The 19,634-nt window shown below is 34.0% G+C and overlaps 1 protein-coding gene across 1 annotated transcript; it reads left to right on the forward strand.

Moving 5' to 3' along the window:
• The first annotated feature begins 3,444 nt into the window (after positions 1–3,444).
• On the forward strand, positions 3,445–17,700 carry LOC110115218. The gene is made up of 5 exons (XM_020848391.1): positions 3,445–4,819; positions 5,183–5,426; positions 5,553–5,998; positions 6,271–6,593; positions 17,443–17,700. Exons 1-5 carry the CDS (start codon positions 3,445–3,447, stop codon positions 17,698–17,700), a joined length of 2,646 nt encoding a protein of 881 aa, XP_020704050.1.
• Positions 17,701–19,634: the final 1,934 nt, after the last annotated feature.

Below are 19,634 nucleotides of genomic sequence, written 5' to 3' on the forward strand. Positions count from 1 at the left end.
TGTTTTCAAGTTGAAAAAGGCATTATATGGATTGAAACAGACACCTAGGGCTTGATATGAGAGGTTGAGCTCTTTCCTACTTGAAAGATCTTTTGAAAAAAGAAGTGTGGATACAACTCTCTTTTTGAAGAAATGTGGAAAGGATATACTCATTGTTCAAATTTATGTGAATGATATCATTTTTGGATCTTCAAATAAAAATCTTTGTGATGATTTTTCTAAAATAATGAGTAGTGAATTTGAGATGAGTCTAATAGGAGATTTGAGTTACTTTCTAGGATTTAGCATTAAGCAAATTGATGAAGATACATTTCTTAGTCAGTCAAAGTATGTTAAGGACATCCTCAATAAGTATGAAATGGACAATGCTAAACCTGTTAGCACACCAATGAGTTCCTCAATTCAGTTGGATAAGGACCCTAAGGGAAAATCTGTTGATCAAAAGAAATTTAGAGGGATAATTAGATCATTGCTTTACTTGACAGCTAGTCGCCCCGATATCATGTTTATTGTCTGTTTGTGTAATAGATTTCAATCATATCCAAAAGAATCACATTTGACAGTAGTGAAAAGGATTTTAAGATATCTGTTAGGAACTCAGAACTTAGGAATATGGTATCCTAAGTTTAGCACTTCATTTGATATCATTGGTTATTTAGATTTTGACTTTGCAGGTTGTAGGGTGGATAGAAAGAGCACTTTTGGAACATGTCAATTTATTGGAAATTCTCTAATCTCTTGGTCTAGTAGAAAACAAAATTCAGTAGCCCTATCTACTGTAGAAGCTGAATACATCGCATTAGGAAGTTGTGTGACATAAGTACTTTAGTTGAAACAACAGTTGATTGATTTAGGATTGACTATAGGCATTATTCAAATTTATTTTGATAACACTAGTGCTAGTTGCATTTCTAAAAATCCTATTCAACTTTCAAGAACCAAACATATAGACATAAGGCATCATTTCATAAGGGATCATGTGTCCAAAGGAGAAATTGAACTCAATCATGTTTCTACTGAAAATCAACTTGCAGACATTTTTACAAAATCTTTGGCCTTTGATACTTTCAGTGCATTAAGAACAAGGCTTGGTGTGAGTGATTTGAATGCTTAAATAAAAATATTTTTACAACATTGATGTTTATTTTCTAGTTAAATGTTTTTGTGTTCTTTATGAGTTTTTTATTTTATTTGTGAGATTTTTTCTTTTAGAGTTTGTATTTTTTTGTTGTTTAATGTTTTTAGTGTGTTTTGTATGTTGGTTTTAATTGATAGCATAAAATTAAAAACTTTTTGAGTGACAATCGTCCGGGACAAAATTGTTTTCTTACAGGATGATGTATGTAATGTGACAAATTGTCAGATTTTGAACCATTTGTATGCAATTTTCAGTGTTTTATTGTCACATCGTCTGTACGATCTTCACGATCGTTCGGGGCGAAATGTTTTTCAAACAACGGGACAAATGAATAAAGCGGTTGAATGGATAAGATAATTTTTAATACAAACTTCATACGTACGAACCTTTGGTTCATTGGGACGAACACATGTCAGTTTGATGTAGGGGACGGTTTCAACTGGCATTAAAACGATATAAGTTCTGTTCATCCCAGGACAAACACGTGTTCGTCTATACGTAGACTGGTCAAAAGTTTGTACAAAAGGATGCTTCGTAAGTTGTGTTGATTACGAAAAGCCGTTTCATTTTGACGCTTTCGATTGTCCAAACAAAATTTTTTCATATAGGACGAATTGAAAATTTCGTACGGAGCAAAATTTTTTCGTCTGGTACGAATATATCATTTTTAATAAATAGAAGGGCTTTTGAACTCAACAGTGACACTCAAAACTTCACTTTCAATCTCTTTTGTACTCTAGATCTTCTTCCAAATGGTGAGCTCAAGTCAGAGGAAAAAGATTTTAGCAAAGAAACGTCGTAGAAATTCCTCTGAAAATTTCCTTTCTAAAGCAAATGAGGAATCTTTTCCTAGTTTTGCCTCTGCGAAGATCACACCCTCAAGAATCCTTATCCAAGAACAAATTACCTTTCAGGTAATGAACTTATTTGCTTCAACTCATTTTGGTTTTATCCTTACCCTCGTCCATCTCTACAATAAGGAAACCTTCCACTTCTTCCTCGCCAACATTTCTTTTAATTCTGACCACTCTATAATCCGTTCCTATGTCTTCAAACAAAAAGTTAAAATCACCAAGCATGACTTAAGATCCTTTTTGAACTTAAGGACAGAGGGAGCCAGAGCCCATCATTTGATCAACACTCATGATTATTCATGGTCTGAAATTAATAATTTGATGAAAGGGAACAATGTGAACGAACATGTGGCTAGAGTATCTGGTCTAGTTCGTAATGAACGAATCATCCAGCATATCCTTAGAACTTTCATAATTCCTAAAGTTGGTGATAGGATCAACATTACCCCTCTTCTTACTATGGTGAGTTTCTTGATCATGAATAAAGAACCTATAGATGAAGCCTAACTTATCCTTGACTATCTTTATGGGCTGTCTGAAATTGGACATATAGAGCATAAGAGAAAGAAGAACATCACCTTAGGACATCTTGTTGCCTACATTCAGGAGAAGAAATATAATTTGGTTCATCCTGATCAAGAGTTTGAAGAACCGCTTTACTACAACGATGGATCATTTAGAGCGATCTTCAAAGAAGAACCAAGTAGAACTCATGTCATTAGTGATACAGAGGAAGAACCAGAAGCTGCACCTGCACCTGCCAATGAACCAAATTATCAGGATTTGGTTCAAAGATTTGATCGCTTAGAAACTCATTTTTATCAACGATTTGATCAAATTGAGACTCATCTTCAGCAGCAGGCCGCACAGTATCAGCATGACATGAATTTTATGAGGGATCAAATGTGCTTATGATGAGTACTTACTTTAACATCTTTGGTGCTGCACCTCCTCCTCCTCCACCAGATCAGGGTCCTTCTCAATGATTGTAGCACTTAGTTTTATGTATTTTCTATAGTTTGTGTTTTAAATGTGTTTTCAGTAAGTTTGTTGTATGTTTCTTTACTTTAAATGTTTTGTTTCTGTATTGATATCCTGACCTTAAATTATAATATCTTTTTAGTGATATCAATATATGTTCACGTGTTTTTAGATTTAATTATTTTGAAATATGTGTTAGCCTTTATGACAATCATTAGATTTTTGATCTTAAATAGTGCTATACTTTAAAGTGCAAGTCTAAATTAATTTCATTAGAAAATCTAATTTTTTCTAAATTTAAGTTATGCTTATAACTTGATATAATTAGAATTCTCAATTTCTAGTCTCTTAATAGATAGATGTCTTATTAACTCCAATGCTTTGAACTCTATTCACCTTGCTAAGGTGAAACATCTATCTCGCATAGCGTCAGATCATTGCCCTATTTTATTAAGTATTTTCAAACCAGCGATGTTTATTAAAGCTGATATTCGTTATGAATACGTATGGGCAACTTATCATGGAGCAGAGGCTATTGTGAAGAAATCTTGGAATAAATTTGCTGGATTGAATCCGGCTGATTCTCTCAATGTTAAGTTCAGAAGAACTCTTAGATCTATTTTTTACTGGAGCAAGGCCAAATTCAAGAACCTTACGATTCTTCGAGACAAATTGAAAGAAGAAATACAAGAATTGCAATTGGAAGAAGGCGAAATGGGGATTTTTGTGGAAAAGCTTCAGGTTTTAAGATTCAAAATTAATGAACTCAATGAAACTCTTGCTAGACTCAATACTTGGTGGAGGCAAAGAGCTAAAGCAAGGTGGATGGAAGAAGGAGATTGCAATTCGCGTTTCTTTCATGCTTTTGCTAATGCTAGGAAAAACAACAACTGGATTAGTCACATTAAAACCAAGGAAGGGAAAATCACGGAGGATGCTAATGAAATTCAGAAAGTTTTTTCTGATTTTTTCCTGCTTAAATGGAAGCATAGGAATTGTTTAATTGAAGGATGGCCGAATCCTGGAGCTGTAATCAATGAGAATGATCAAGCTGTTTTGGATGTTGAATTCACGAGGGAGGAGCTTCATGCTATCATTCAAAATTCTGGTTGTAATATTGCACCTGGAGTGGACGGGGTTACTTTTTCATTCCTGAAAAATTTCTGGAATCTGATTTCTGAAGATATTTGGTTAGCAGTGAATCACTTTATGGTTTCTGGAGAGATGCCAATATCGTGGAAGGAAACCATTATAGTATTGATTCCGAAAATTCAAAATCCCCAAGAGGTAACAAATTATCGGCCTATTAACTTATGTTTGACCATTTATAAAATTATTGCAAAGATGCTCTTGAGTAGATTGGAATTGGTTATTCATAAATTAATCTCGATGGATCAAGATGCTTTTATCAAAGGACGCTCCTTGTCAGATCATGTTCTTTTAGCTCAGGAAATATTCAATAAATTTTGGTATTCTAAAGCTAGGAAAGGTCTATTGGCAATAAAGCTTGACATGGAACAAGCTTATGATAGCATGGGGTGGGATGCTTTAAGGCAAGTGCTTTCTCATTTTAACTTTCCTACTAAGTTTAAGGAACTCATTTTACAGTGTATCTTAAATCCCAAGTATTGCATTTCGATTAATGGAAAGAAATCATATTGGATTTATGGAAAAACTGGATTTAGGCAAGGTTGCCCTTTATCCCCATATTTGTTTATTCTTTGCTCCCAAATCCTTTCTGATGCTCTTAATGGTAGGAAAGGTGATATAGGGATTTCTATTTCTCCCAAGGCTCCTAGAGTATCCCATTTGCTTTATGCGGATGATATTTTGATTTTCTCTGAATGTAATAGCAAAGTTATTAATGATTTGAAAACTATCATTAATAATTACTGCTTATGGTCGAGTCAAAAAGTTAACAAGGAGAAGTCTATGGTTATTTTTGGCAAGTTTACTAACCATAGAACTAAAAAGATAATTTCCAAACTTCTTAAATTCAATGTGGTCAAAGAATTGAATTATCTTGGGGTAAAGATGACATTGAGGAGGATGGTAACTTCGGATTTCTCTAGACTCATGGAAGTGGCAGCAAATAGATAAAACATTTGGGGACAAAAATTCATATCTTTGGAAGGCAAGATGGTTCTCATTAAATCTGCTTTCCTCTCTCTTCCTATGTTCTTAACTTATATCTCCCTTGTTCCCTTAGGCATTTTGAATGAATTTGATAAAATGTGTAGAAGCTTTTTGTGGAAGAAGAACAATGGCAATACAGGTATTCACTATACCTCTTGGAAAACGTTATGCAAAACCAAGGAAGAAGGAGGTAGAGGACTATTCTCTGCTGTGTCTAGGATTGATCCTTTACGGGCCAAACTAGCATGGAACTTCTGTACAAAGCCTTCTACCATGCTGAATCAAATTTTAAGAGCGAAATATGGTGACGACGTCTGGTTAACTCCAATGAAAATAGATTGCTCTTCGACGTGGAAAATCATCACTATGGGAGCTTAATATTTTAGAAACATTGTTAGATGGAATGTTTCTAATGGAAATTCTATTAACTGGATGTTTGATAGCTGGATTATGGATAGAAGCTTAGCAAGATGGCCAACATTTGTAAACTGTTCTGAGAACAGTGAATTAAAACTGAGTTATTTCATTGCTAATTGGAAGTGGAATTCTGATCTGATTCAAAATACATTTGGGGAACATCTGAGGGATCTTATTCTTCAAGTTCCAATTCAAGACGGAAAAGGATTTGATAGCATTGAGCTTAATTCTAAATTCTTAGGAAAATCAATTGCTGCTCTGGTTTTTCATTCAGCTTCACATAAAAATGATGATGGTTCGATATGGAGCTGGATGAAGAAATTGAAGTTGAGACCGAAGATTGAGCTGTTCAGGTGTAGGCTGTACAATGACGGCTTACCTTCTAATGATTTTCTAGTGAGAAGGAAATTGAGCAATTTCTCAGGTTGCCCGAGGGGATGTATGGATGATGAGAATGAATGGCATATAGCAGGTAATTGTTCAAAGCTTCATGAAGTAATCTTTTTGCTCAATAAATGGGGATTCCAAATTCCTATCTTCAACATTTGCAAGATTGTTTTGAAAGTTTAAAGAAGCTTGTGGGGAAAAATTCTATCATTGCCAATATGTATTGTACGTCTACTTGGCTAGTGTGGAAAAGTAGATGTAAATTGATTCATGATGGCATAGAAGACTCTAATAATTTCTTGGCATCCTATGTGGTTTCTACATCTACATTCAGCAATTTTTTTAATCAAGTTCCAGAAAACTGGGATACTAACCAGCGTGAGCTGTTTTGCTCTTGGTATCCTCCTCCAACCGGTTGGATTAAACTAAATGTAGATGCTTCTATCTTATCAAACAATGTGGCTGGATTTGGAGGTGTAATAAGAGATGAGAAAGGTAGATTCCTTCTAGCTTTTGGAATAAATATTATGCATTGGGATATTGCTCAAATCGAATTGATGGTAATTCTTCACTTGAAGTACATATTTTGTGATTGGATGTTTGAAGCTCAAGGAATCATTATTGAAGGAGATAATTTCAACATTATCAATCTTCTTCAATCGGCTATGAAGAATTGGAAGGTTAGTAAACACATAGAAGAGAAATTCTCATTCCTTCTTGATTTCAATCAGGTTACATTTTCTTTTAGTAAAAGATGTTGTAACAAATTAGCGGATATATGTGCTAATTTGGCTTTAAAGAGTTCGTTTACTTGGGAGAACATTGATATTAAAGATATTCCTCCTTCATTTCTGTTTTTCTTGAAGGAGGAATGTGACTCTTTAGGTTTGCTTTAGGCCTTGTTCTTAGGCTCTTTTTTTATTATTATTAATGCTATTTGCATTTCTTCAAAAAAAAAAACTATGATATTTTCTTATTTTATATTTCTCTTATCAATAAATATTTAGAAAAATTTGAAATTTTTTATTATTGATTTTGGAAATATCAAAATTACTCTTCAAAAAATATATAAATGTACAAAAATCAAAAGAAATGCGAAATGGTTCGCAAGTAGAAAAAGATGCACAAAATAAGCCCAAAAACAAAAAAGATGCACAAAAATGTGTCAATAATTTGAAAAAGATGCGCAAAGCGCCGCATATGGTAATTATTTCTTTCCATTATCTTTTAATCTCTCAATTCAAATTGATCTATTGTATATTTATATTCTATATTGACATTTGAAATATACAAAATTTCTATTCATCCTATTTGCAATGATTTTCTTTATCTTAGTGTCTAAATTGACTCATGCTTTTTATATATTCTTTCTATTATCAATGTTATATCTCTTCTTAAATTCTATGAATTAATATGATTTGCTTAATATTTTAATTTTAATTGCATAACTTATTTCAATCACTTTCAAGATTAAATTATCAAATGAATTTCATATGTCTGCTTACATTTCAAGTCGTTTTCTTCTTTACTTTTTGATGTTGTCAAAAAGAGGGAGAAATTGTTTGTATCGTGGTTTTTATTTTTGTTGATTCATATTGCGTATCTATGTCTGTTTTTGATTTTGTTTAGGGTTTTATGTATGTTGTGTTTTTATTTTATTTTTGTTTGTTATATATTTCTAAAAATTTCCAAAAATGCCTCCTTATTTACACGTGTTCATCAATTCAGGGGGAGTTTAGGATATTTTTTTTAATTTGAAAATTATACAAACAATAATTATTTTTCCATCATCAAAATGAAGAAGATTGTTAAGAGAGTTACTATTTGCATGTTTTACATTCTTGCAACTTTTATAATTTTAATGATTTCAAATATTATTATTTTATGTATAGTTATCTCCTAACAGTTTTTGGAAAAGTTATTTTTGCTCTTGTGTGTACTAACATTTTAGGAAAATCAAACTCCAGACTACAAAGACTTCAAATCAAATTCAGTATGAGATACTTTGTAGATTTAAAACTTGTATTTTTTCTTTGAATTAAGTTTTGAAAGGTAGTGATTGTAATTGAGTGAATACATACACACACTTAAGGAGATCTTGAGAAATTTGTACTGATCGTATGGGACAAACATAGTTCGTACAGGACGATCAAGTCAGTTATCTCCTCATAAGAACAATGGAAGGAGCAGGAGTCGAAGGAAAATTTTCTAAGTCTTGATCGTCTAGGATTAAGTGTATTCATCCCAGGACGAAATGTTCTCTGAAAAATTTTTGTTCAAAAACAAAGTGTATTCATTCCAGGACGAGTTGCTCTCTGGATTGCTATCATACCAGGACGAAGTGTATTCATCCCGGGATGATTTTCTCTCTGCAAAAATTTTGTCTGGACGAACCTTAACTTCATCCCAAGACAAAGTGAACTGACTCTGAAGAATTAAGTGTCATTCTGCAGTATTTGGGAACCGACCTATGGGATAACCATTCGTACCGGACGAACCTAGTTCATACGGGATGATGTGTGTATACGAAGTCATTTCATACCCATATACATTAGGCTCGTTTCCAACGCATTTAAGTAAAATCGCCTAGGATGATCCACGATCGTATGGGACGATCCAATTCGTATTGACTTGAAAATTTATAGTTTTTGGATGATTTTTTGTGTCTTTCTTATAAATAGTCAAGATTAAACTGCCATATAATCTTTTTGCCCATTGATCTTCGTGCCTATTAAAAGAAGAGTCAAGGAGAGAGTGCGATAGAGTGTACGAAGAAGGATTCTTGCTACTGGAGTGTGAAGGCTTCACTTGGAGTTTAAAGGTAAGAGTCTTTGCTTTTGAATTTTAATTACTTCACACTTTTCTTTCTTCTTTCTAGATTTCTTGTGAGGAGATCTGTCAAGGAGACCCGGTTCTCTGCCGACACTTGGAGAGTGTGAACAGATGAAGGGTTCTCTGCTCACACAAGGAGAGTGTGAACAACCTAAGGGTTCTCTTCCCACACTAGGAGAGTGTGAAAGGACGAACGGTTCTCTGCCAACATTGGGGATAGTGTAAAAGGACGACGGTTCTCTGCCGCACCGGGTAGTGGTGGAAAGAGTTTATTGTAAAGGCTTCTCCACCTTGCTATGGGTGCAAAAGAAGAGACACTATTGGTATTAGTGCAATACTCGGAGGGTGCCTCTGGGGAGTGGATGTAGGTCAAGTTTTGATTGAACCACTATAAATCTTGTGTCTTTTATTCTTTACTGCTTTTTATTTTCTGCTTTTTCTGTTCTAAAAATTATGGTTGAAAAATTATTTCTAAAAATTCATTAAAGTTTACTTTCGGTTCAAAATATTCAAAAGAGGGATAAATTTTTTAAAATACCAATTCACCCCCCTCTTGGATAGCCTTAGGACATAAGCTTAGGTTTAACAACCTAATTCATAGTGAACGAGTTTCAACAGTCCCATCTCAATGGTGAAAGGAGTGTTCTATATATCTATCTAGATAAATGAAAGGTAAGGGATACTAAACCATACTTGATATATCACCCATACTTTCAAAATATAAAGACTACATATAACATAATAATAAAAGCAAGTAATTAAAAATAACTTTAAATCCTACTTGGCAAATTTTTCAAGAATTTTGTTAAATGATCTTGTTATGATATTTAAAATTTTAATTTGTTAAATGATCCTTGAAAATTTAGAATTTTTGTCCATATTAATTTGATGCTACTATAGCACCTAGATCACTAACCAAAGATGAAAGGAGAAACCATCCGCAATCAAGTCGCCATAAATCTATAAGCTCCAAAAATTTGTGCCCAACCTCTATGTGACCCCTTTTTTTGGTCAGGCCATCGAGGATGTAAAGTCTGGATAGGTTGTTAAGCCTATACTAATGTCCCAAGGCTAACCAAGAGGGGGGGGGGGGGTGGGGGTGGATTAGTAATTTTAAAAATTCTATTGAAATTTTTTATAGAAAATCAAATATTAAAAATTATGTAACTTAATTTTATATTGAAATATGTTTTTCAAACATAACAATAAGATTACTGAAAATAAAAACACGAAAAAGAAATTGACATATTGATTTAAAGTGATTCGATCCAATAAGACCTACGTCCACTCCTTGAAGACTCCCTCTTCAGATATTATACTATTTACCAAAAGTGACTCTCCTTTTGCCCCCATAGCAAGGCAGAGAAGCCTTTACAATTTTCCTCTCTTTGACTAATCTTCGGTGCGTTAGAACTATCGTTGTTTCACACCCTCTAAGTGTTGGCAGAGAACCGTCATTCTTTCACACCTTTTAAGTGTCGGTAGAGAATCTTCATCCTTGCACACCCTCCAAGTGTCGACAGATAACTGAATCTTCTTCAAAAATATTCTCTCGAGCAACTAAAAAGAAGAAATGAAGAGTAAGAATAAAAAAATCAAAAGAGATTCTTACCTTTGAGTAACTTTGTGCTCCTTTAACACTCCACTTGCAAGAACTCTCACTCAAACACTTTCCCACAAACACTCTTTTACTTGCTCTTGAAAAATCACGAAGAACAACTCTTGCCACGTTAGTTTTTAAGGATCTTTTATATGAAAGACATGAAAAACCGTCCACAAAATTGAAATTTTCCATTTTGAGTGTATACGATCGTACAATACGATCATATTTTTGTACGTATGAACAATTCAAAAATTATTACGTACGAATCAGTACAAACCTGTACGAAATATTTTTGTGCACGATGATCATCCAGTATGAACCCTGTTCGTACTATATGAATAGTTAAGAAAAGATTTCAACATCATCGAGATGAAAAGGTACCCCATATTTTTATACTCTAGACGTCGTCTGTACGAACAAGACATCGTACAATATGAATCGTTCATAAAAATTTGGTATTTGTCGGGATGACAAGGGACTTGTCTAATTTATACTCTGGATGTCATCTATATAAACTAGATATTATACAGTACAATCAGTTTAAAAAACTTTGAGATTTGTCGGGATGAAAAGGGACCCGTCCAATTCGTAATATGGATGTCGTCTATATAAACAACATATTGTATAGTATGATCCTTTCAAAAAATGATTTAAATTCATCAGGATGAAAAGGGTCATATTCAATTTATACTCTAGATGTCGTATGTATGAAGAATCCTTCAAACAGTACGATTAGTACTTATAAAAATTTTCTCCTCTCGTTCTTTTAACTATAACTGAAAAAATCATCCCATACAAAATAAAGTCATACAGTACGATCAGTTTTAAAAAAATTATAATTTTAAAAATTTCCAAGTGTGTGTGTGTGTGCATAGTTACTCAATTACATTCACACTTTCTCAGACTCAATAAAATTAAAAATACTGACTTCATTTACAATGAACCCTAATCAAATCTTATTTGAAGTCTTCAACTGTCTGGAGTATGATTTTCCTGAAACGTTTGAACACACAAACAATAAAAGCAATACATACAAAAATATGTTAGGAGAATCACTAAGTAAAATAATAATAGTTGGAATCATAAAAGAAACACACATGATGCAAGAATCTCAACAATCGAAAAACTATATTGCAATAATCTCAACAGAGGAGAGTTTTAATGTTTAGGTTATGACACAAATTTTTTAGAAGGAAGATTGAGTTTTGAGTAAAACATTACCCGGAGATTTTGCCCTCATTTTGTAAGGACTTTATGATTTAAGTTTAGGTTTCCTATAGGTGCAAGCTTCTATAGTTAATTACCCCTTTCGATAGTGAGAGAGAACTTTTGATTAAAGCTAGGTATCAAACAGATAGGTAATATCCGGCATATATTAGCAACATGATTTGGTATTTAAAAATTTAGCATTTAAAATTATAAAATTACCACCTTGCACTTAAAGTAGATGTTAGGAGTTTTGATATTAGACCTAATTAATATCCCCTGGTTTCATCTTCTTGGGACATCATGATCCCGTGACTACTTAGTCAGAGGAGGCAGTCAACCTAATCTCAAAGAAGGATGATGTTGGCAGCGATAGGTTGCTTCTTCCAAGTGTACCTTTTATATCTAGGGTTAATATTTGTCTAAGGGGACAAATTGTAAGCCACCTTAGCTAATAAAGGCTTTGTGCTATATCAGTCATAACCTATTGATTGTTTACTAAAGGATTTGAAGCCATTGGGGAACACACGAGCTCTGATCATGACTATAACATAATAATGTCATTTGGAAGCACAATAACTAAGTCAGAGGGTCCCGGTCATAACTATTTACCTATGGTGTCATTTGGCGGCTAAACCATTGGTGCCACATCCTTATTATTAAGAGATGATTTCAAAATGAATCTTAGTGATATTATCGTTCAAACATTTTCTCTTTGTAAGCTAGCGTGATTTTTATATTTTTCCACCTTGATAAACCATTGCGAAGGGTTGGTATATAATTTTCTTTAAGTATTTTTCTTTTTTTAATTTAAATTTAACTATTTAAGTTTTTTGGTCTTTTGAGTTTCAAAATTTTATGGGAATTTGAGAGACATTTTTTAATGTTTAGGATCCTCTCTAGTTGATATTTTTTGTTAACATGACTATCATTGTGATACTTATGGGTAATTCACTTTATTGGTAGAACCTTATTGACTATGTCTACTAGTTTATAGAGGATCAGGTTCATCATCGATTTTATACTTTTATTAGAAAATATTTCTTTTTATAGACCTTGAAGGCCTAACATAAAAGTATAAAATAAATATCATGGTAGACACCATAATCATATAGTTGTTTGATAGTTCGAGCTGTATTGACTCCTATTTATTCATATAAAAGTATTAGGCTCAAACATAGATTCATTTCTTGACCCGCACAATATCCTCAGAAGTCACATATGTATATAAATCACACTCGTCGGGGCCCATGTGGGTAATCATATTTTAATGCATGAAGGGGGAGCTTTTAAATATTTAAATATAATTATTTGTGCTAAGTGATTATTGCAAAAGTCTATGCAAAATTTCTTTTAAGCATGAGAAATGCCTTCTATTGGCCGCTTGTATAAGTGTTGTGGATTCGATGGTATTATTCAACCATGTATTGAATTTTATCTTTCATGCACTCATGATGTAGTTCATCTATTTTCATCTATCGGATGTTGTCATGTTCCTATACATTTATCTCATATGAATGTGCTTCTTTAAGCAAATATGATGTGTGAGTTATTAGAAGCTTCCTACATGTTGCTTGCAAGTGGGTTGATTTATTTGAAGTGATAGCCTGACATCACAACTTTATTGCCTCATCTTATCAGGGGCCCTCAGTTTTTTCAACGAATTCCTTATTTTTGTCTGCAGGAGGATCGTAGCATTGTGCTACATGTCATTTGATGATTTATGTAGGTAAATTGTCTTGCATTGACAAATATGCTATAATTGCTTGTATATAGCATGTAGTGTGTTTAGTGAGTCTTCTATAGTAGCTTGTAGGAGCTCGTATTCATTAGTTGTTTCTTGTGCTTACTCGTAAATAATATGTTGTGTATGTATCTATGCTCATAGAAGATCTACCATCACATCTATCACTGTTGCTTGTAAACGGACTGTGTCAACTATCATTGTTCATATAGGGTTAATATGTTTATTTTCTTATAGAAGCATATTACTTAATGGAAGGCTGCTATATTAGTTGTAGTTCCCTTATTTTCATTTGTAGGGCATTCTTCACATTCACCATATATTATTTGTCATCACTTGCAGATGTTTAATGCATTTACTTGCAGGTTTATGTTTACTATAGGGGAATAATCTTATATGTTGCATGAATCTCATGCTTTGCTCACAAACAATCTTTTATATTCGTCACAGTCTTCTTGAGTGTGTTTGTTGGGTAGTAGTCATTGCTATTGCGAGCAGATGTGTTTATTCATTTGTAAGTTAATATCGATTGTTGGGTGAGCTGCATTCACCACTAGTTTCTTCATGTATGTTGACTGATAAGTTGATACATTCACTAAAAACTAGGTTAATGTTTGTGGGAGGCAGTCGTATGCATCAGCAAGAAAACCAACATTGATTGAAAGGATGTCATAACATTATTGCATGTTAATGTGAGATGGCTGGTTGGATACATTCATTCCTGATATCCCCATATTTGTTGGTTGGCAAGTTATTATATTCACTTTCACATCTTGCGTTGTCTCTTATAAACCCTTACAAACTCTTTGCAATATCTTATAAATGAAATGTTGTGTGTTATAAGCTCAAAATCATGCTTGTAAGAAAATTATCTTGTACACTTCATGTGTCATGCATACACACACTCTGAGGGTATGTGTTTGCTGCAAGCTCTTGGTCCTTGCTTATAGATAGTGTGTGCACTTGTGTCCACAAGGGATATGTTGTATTTGTGGCATATCCACTATTGTTATCCGCAAATATATCCATCTGTTGTTATCACACACAGGGAAATATAGTATTATTATACAAGTGAACTTACATTTATTTTGGGGATATCGTAACATTCATTGCATGCTACTTGTTATCATTCATACACAGACTACTAAGAGTTAATCTGTATGTAGATTGATGTTTATGGAAAAGAGACCATCCCCTTTACAACCTTTTCATTTTGCTTGTATTTATGCTACATCCCTCACATGCCATTTGACATTTCTTGCAGGATTTAATATTCTTCTTCATATGTTTATATGGATTGAAGGGTGTTGTTACATTCATTATAGGTTACCAGTACTTGCATCATTCATTATGGTTATATCTATTTATTTATAAGCATGATTTGAGATGAACATTGCAAATCAACTATCATTATTCAAGAGTTTCATGTTATCACTTGTAATCAGGTCACTTCTTCTACAATTTTATCATCACTTGTAAGCAAGTTCTTTGCCTATCATAAGTTCCCTGGTCATTCATTTGCATTTAATTATTCGTCATTTTGTGAATTATAGATTCAATTTATGCATTTATTCAAGTATAGTTACATGTTATGCAAGTTTGGTTCCCCGGCGCATCATGGGTGACAAAAATTGGATTTGGAGTTTTCTTTAGTTTGAGGAGTCATTATATTTGCACGAAATTGTGATGGTGATAATGTTAAGGCTAAGGTAGTAGTTAAAGTTAGAAGAAAAAACTTATTTCCCCCTTTTTTATTTTCTTTTTCTTTTTTGATTTTTCTCTATCTTTTTTTTTTCCTTATTGAACTCTTTTTCTATCTCCTTACTTCTTCTTTCATATCCTAATGAAATTGTGTCACATCTCCCCTTATTTGGTACCGTAGCTTGGTATTGCTCGATACTGCTTGGTACTAGATGATGTGATTGCACCTGATTCGCCTATGGAATGTAAGCTGTGTTTGATGTCGCAAAAAATAATCTCTCCTGGTTGTGAGGGAGATGAAGTGTATGAATTGATGAGGGAGATGAAGTGTATGAATTGATCGTATATGAAATGAGAAGAGGTATTGAGGGGCTCGACATAGTAAAGGGGTTTAATTGGGCTTTGATGTACAGGTGGTGTGCAAATGGCAGAGGAGGGAGGTCTGCCTCACTAGAGGATTAGATGGAGTATTGAGGTAGGAGATCAGGAAATGCATGTCGGCGGCTGATTAGGTCTGGCTATGAAAAAAAGGGGTGCTTGGAGAAGATTGATGAGTGCAGGCAGCCTAGTCGGGATGGAAGTCAGAGTGGCTAGGTTGGGTTTGGGGCGTTTGGCCAAAGTAAAGGAGACAGATGCAGGAGATCCATGCATCGAATAAGGAGGCACGTTCGGAGAAGGTTTTATCGTATAGGGAGAATTATAGGTCAGTGAGGTAGAGTAGAGATCATAAGATTCGGCTAAATCTTATCTGTGTTGTATATACCAGGTATGAGGTATTGGTCAAAGTGGGCTATTGGTTATGAGGCTGCAACAGGTTGGAGGAACAGAAGAGTTTGGGTCACAGGTTCAAGTTGTGGAAGTTGCATGAAGAAGATAAGAGGTCAACGAACACATGCGGGGTCTTTAAATAGGGTGACAGATTGAAGGTATGCGGGTTGTAGCTACTCAGTTGTGGGATGGTTAAAGAATGTGAGGAAGTAGATAGGGGGATATTATGTGTCAAAAAAGAGAGATTATTTGGTGCGGAATCAGGACATTGGTTTGCATTTGGACTCCTATAAAATCGTGACCCGTGGATAACCTATGTGGTAATTATCGATGTGGATTGTTTAGTGAAATTCTGGTGTGGCTTCAACACGTAAATACCGATAAAGATTAAAAGTGAAAATGGCAGTTGAATTCTATATTTTGAGCGGCTCCTTTTTTATTTTCAACATCCGACATTCCATCTTTAAAGCTAAACTCCTTTATGCATTCTCTCTTCTTGAAATCTGGCAATCAGGTCCGAAGTTCCTGCATTCTCTCTGATGGCGTCACTTTCTCAACCTGTAAAAAGAAAGTTAAGTTACTTGTGTAATTTATGCTCATGCTCTATATATTTTATGCTCATGTGTTGACCTAGTTTTTGCTCAGACTCCTGGTCAAAGGAGTTGACTTGGTCAAACTGACCAAGCTAGGCCCCAAGACAACCTACCTTGGGTTTCATGTGTTAGACCAAGTTCATTGAGCTCAAACCCATGTCTTGGGTCAATTTAGTTGACCAAGTCAACTCAAGTTGACCCATTGAGCCTTAATGGGTCTAATTCAATTTCAAACCCATTCTCTAGGACTCAATAGACTAGGTTGACCAAGTCAACTTTTGACTTGGTCAACACAAGTCTTATTGGGTCAATTTGACCCATTTAGACACATTTGAACCTAGATCCAAATCATACTCAATCCCATGGCTTCTTGGTTGGGTTTATTTGACTTGGTTGACCAAGTCAACCCTTGACTTGGTCAACCCAAATCTTCCTTGGGTTAGGTCAATTTAAGACCCATTAATGCATTAATCACATCCAAAACTCTCCCTAATTAAAAAACACGGCTATATTATCTTAATTCCCTCCTAATTTACTGGAGATTAGATTTTGGCCGTCCATGACAAGCTTAGATGTATAAATAGAGGTGTTAGGGTTTGTATTAGGGATCTTTTTTCTCACTTGATCTTGCCCTAAGCTCTCTCAGCTTAAGATACTTTGTGGAAGAGCTCTTCTGATCCCCTCCCACCTTTCCCGACCAAGATCGACCGCTAAGACCCCGCTGGCGACGATCATCCGGTGAACCCGAGCCTTGAAACCTTCCAGGTTTTATTCTGATAGATCTAATGCAAATCAAGAATCGAGTTCAATTAAGAAAAGATCCGTGGACAATCTACAAGCTCAGAATATCCAAGATCTACTGAATCCAACGATTGGATTGAGGTAAAATGCTAACCCTAGTTACGAACACAGCTAGTTAAATAACTTTTCTTGCATAACGCTTTAGAATGCATTTTATATTTCCCATTGATGCTCTTCACTAGTATAGTGCATGTTTAAAATTTTGTTCAATTTGGTTGAGTATCGAGGGAGAACGGGATGAAAAATACTTTGGAGCCTCAGTTTTGCCCTAATCCCGACAGTACAAGATCTCTACCGTTGATCGCTCAATCAACGATGGAGATCCCGTCGTTCTGCGGTTCCATCCGAATCGTGGAATCGAGCCCGGGGTCATCATCTCATCTGGTGCAATCAGAGCTATGGATCTAAACCGTGTGAGACCGGACTGCTTTGAATCCTCGCTTATGTGGATAAGTAGGACTGCGCTCTGCGGTCTTGATTGCAGCATGATTGTGGCAATCATTGCTCGGTGGCGCAATCATTGCGCCACCAGGAAATGATTACCTGTAGACCTCGCATCCAACCAGAAGTCGTTACGTGTCCACTCAGCCGCCGCCGCCATTTTTTTTTAAATTGATTTTAAATTAATTTTAAATCCTTTTAAAAATAAAAAAAATGCAAGAAATTATTTATAAATCCAAAATATGCATTTAATGTATCTTTTTTCCTAGAAAGTTATTATCTTTGATTTAAAAATATTTGTGATTAAAAAAATTAGATATTTTTATCATTATATTAACTTAAATCAAATGTTTTAGTATAATACCTCTTATTTTTCAGAAAAATATGTATTTTATTTTCAAAATATTTATAGATATCAAAATGTATTTTTCTATCATATTTTTTGTATTATTTAATGTATTGATTATTTAAATATTAATTAAATAATTAATATATTTAATTACTTTGAAATTACAAAATTATTTTCAAACTCTTTTCGGATTCTCTTTGGGTGGCCAGTGGATCTCCCAAACATTTATAAATGAAACTAATTTTAATTACATTATTTTCTTAAACTTATATTTATATATTCCAAATTTAGGTATTTTAAAATGCTTTAAAATTACATATATGATTAAATCCCAAATTTTGGGAGATCCGCTCTTGAAATTTTAAACATTGATTGAACTTATGAAAAGCATTCATGGGGGAGGTTGATTAGTGGGTGATTGAGTCTCAATCATTCACTAATCTCATTGATAAGCGTGCTTAATTTTCTTTTACTCTCTTTTGCATGTGTATGATGCACGAGCACTTAGTTTAGGCCCTCCTAGATCTTAGGGTTGATGTGTTTACTATTTTTATACATCCCCTTGCATGTTTCCCTAAGGGTTAGTCCAAAACTTACTTTTAAACCTACTAACATAGCGACACCCTAAGAACAATAAATAAGAATCCGTTTAGCAAAATTAGAAAAATTATAGGAGCTAAGATAGATCCCTGATTGAAATTAAAATTCAAACATTTAAACCTAGTGACATTTTAAACCTCCCAGAATTTTCTATGAATTTTTAGAAGCTTTTAGACCCTCTAATTAACAAACTCTAATTCAACCCGTAATTAGGCCCCGATAACTTCTAAAATTTTTAATAAATCTATTTTAACTCATAAAATTTCCCATAATAGCTTGAATTGTTTAGAGTTTCATCTCTAACCTTAGATAATTAGGGACCCTTAGGTTGATGTTAATTTAAGCCTTAATATAACTCTAACTAAAAATTACCGTTTTGCCTTTATTATATAATTAAAAATTCTAAATTTTCCCCAAATACTTGAGAACATCTTCTTAGGTCATTTCGGATATTTGGGGGTGATTCCAATTAGTTTGGAGCTAATTTGAATCAAAACCATAAAATCACCCCTAATTAAGAAATTTTAATAATTCCTTTAATTGCCTAAAACTTCTAAAATTCATTACTTGGCCTAGAAAACTTCAAATCCAGCAAACTCAAAACTTAACTACTCCCCTTAAGGCTAAATATTTAATTAAAATGCTAGAACTCCCAGACCTAACCTTTTTTTTATAGTGACCTTTTGGACCCCCTCAACCTAACACATAGGAGGACCCGAGACTTTCCAAAATTGGCTAATGCAACTTAAACTTCAAAGATCATTAACCTATGCATTAAAATGGATCCACAAACTAAATTAACTAAAAATTATTCTCAATTCATTAATATTTAAACTTCGATTAAAGTTTTCCTTTTTGGCCTTCAACAAACTTGAACTTTAGGCAATTTGAATTAATTATCTTATATAGGACATATCCAAAGTCACACAAGCCTATTACACACATATAGATGTGCTAGGTCACCACTTGTAGTTCTTGGATTAGGGCCGGTGTTTACTTTTTTGCTTTCTTTTCTACTTTCTGTGATGATCTTGCTTGTTGTACGAATGTTGATTTGTTTGATTGCTTTAACTTATGGTGATG

This window comes from Dendrobium catenatum, unplaced genomic scaffold (assembly GCF_001605985.2).
Source record: "Dendrobium catenatum unplaced genomic scaffold, ASM160598v2 fragScaff_scaffold_1178, whole genome shotgun sequence".
In the NCBI taxonomy this organism is placed as follows: domain Eukaryota; kingdom Viridiplantae; phylum Streptophyta; class Magnoliopsida; order Asparagales; family Orchidaceae; genus Dendrobium; species Dendrobium catenatum.

Bases quoted from the DNA above. Each gene is read 5' to 3' on its own strand.
- LOC110115218 (XM_020848391.1), top strand. From the start codon at position 3,445: ATGTTTATTAAAGCTGATATTCGTTATGAATACGTATGGGCAACTTAT. The intron at 4,820-5,182 runs GTAATAGCAAAG...TTGTTCCCTTAG, and splicing joins TATTTTGATTTTCTCTGAAT to GCATTTTGAATGAATTTGAT. The intron at 6,594-17,442 runs GTTAGTAAACAC...TAATCCCGACAG, and splicing joins CGGCTATGAAGAATTGGAAG to TACAAGATCTCTACCGTTGA.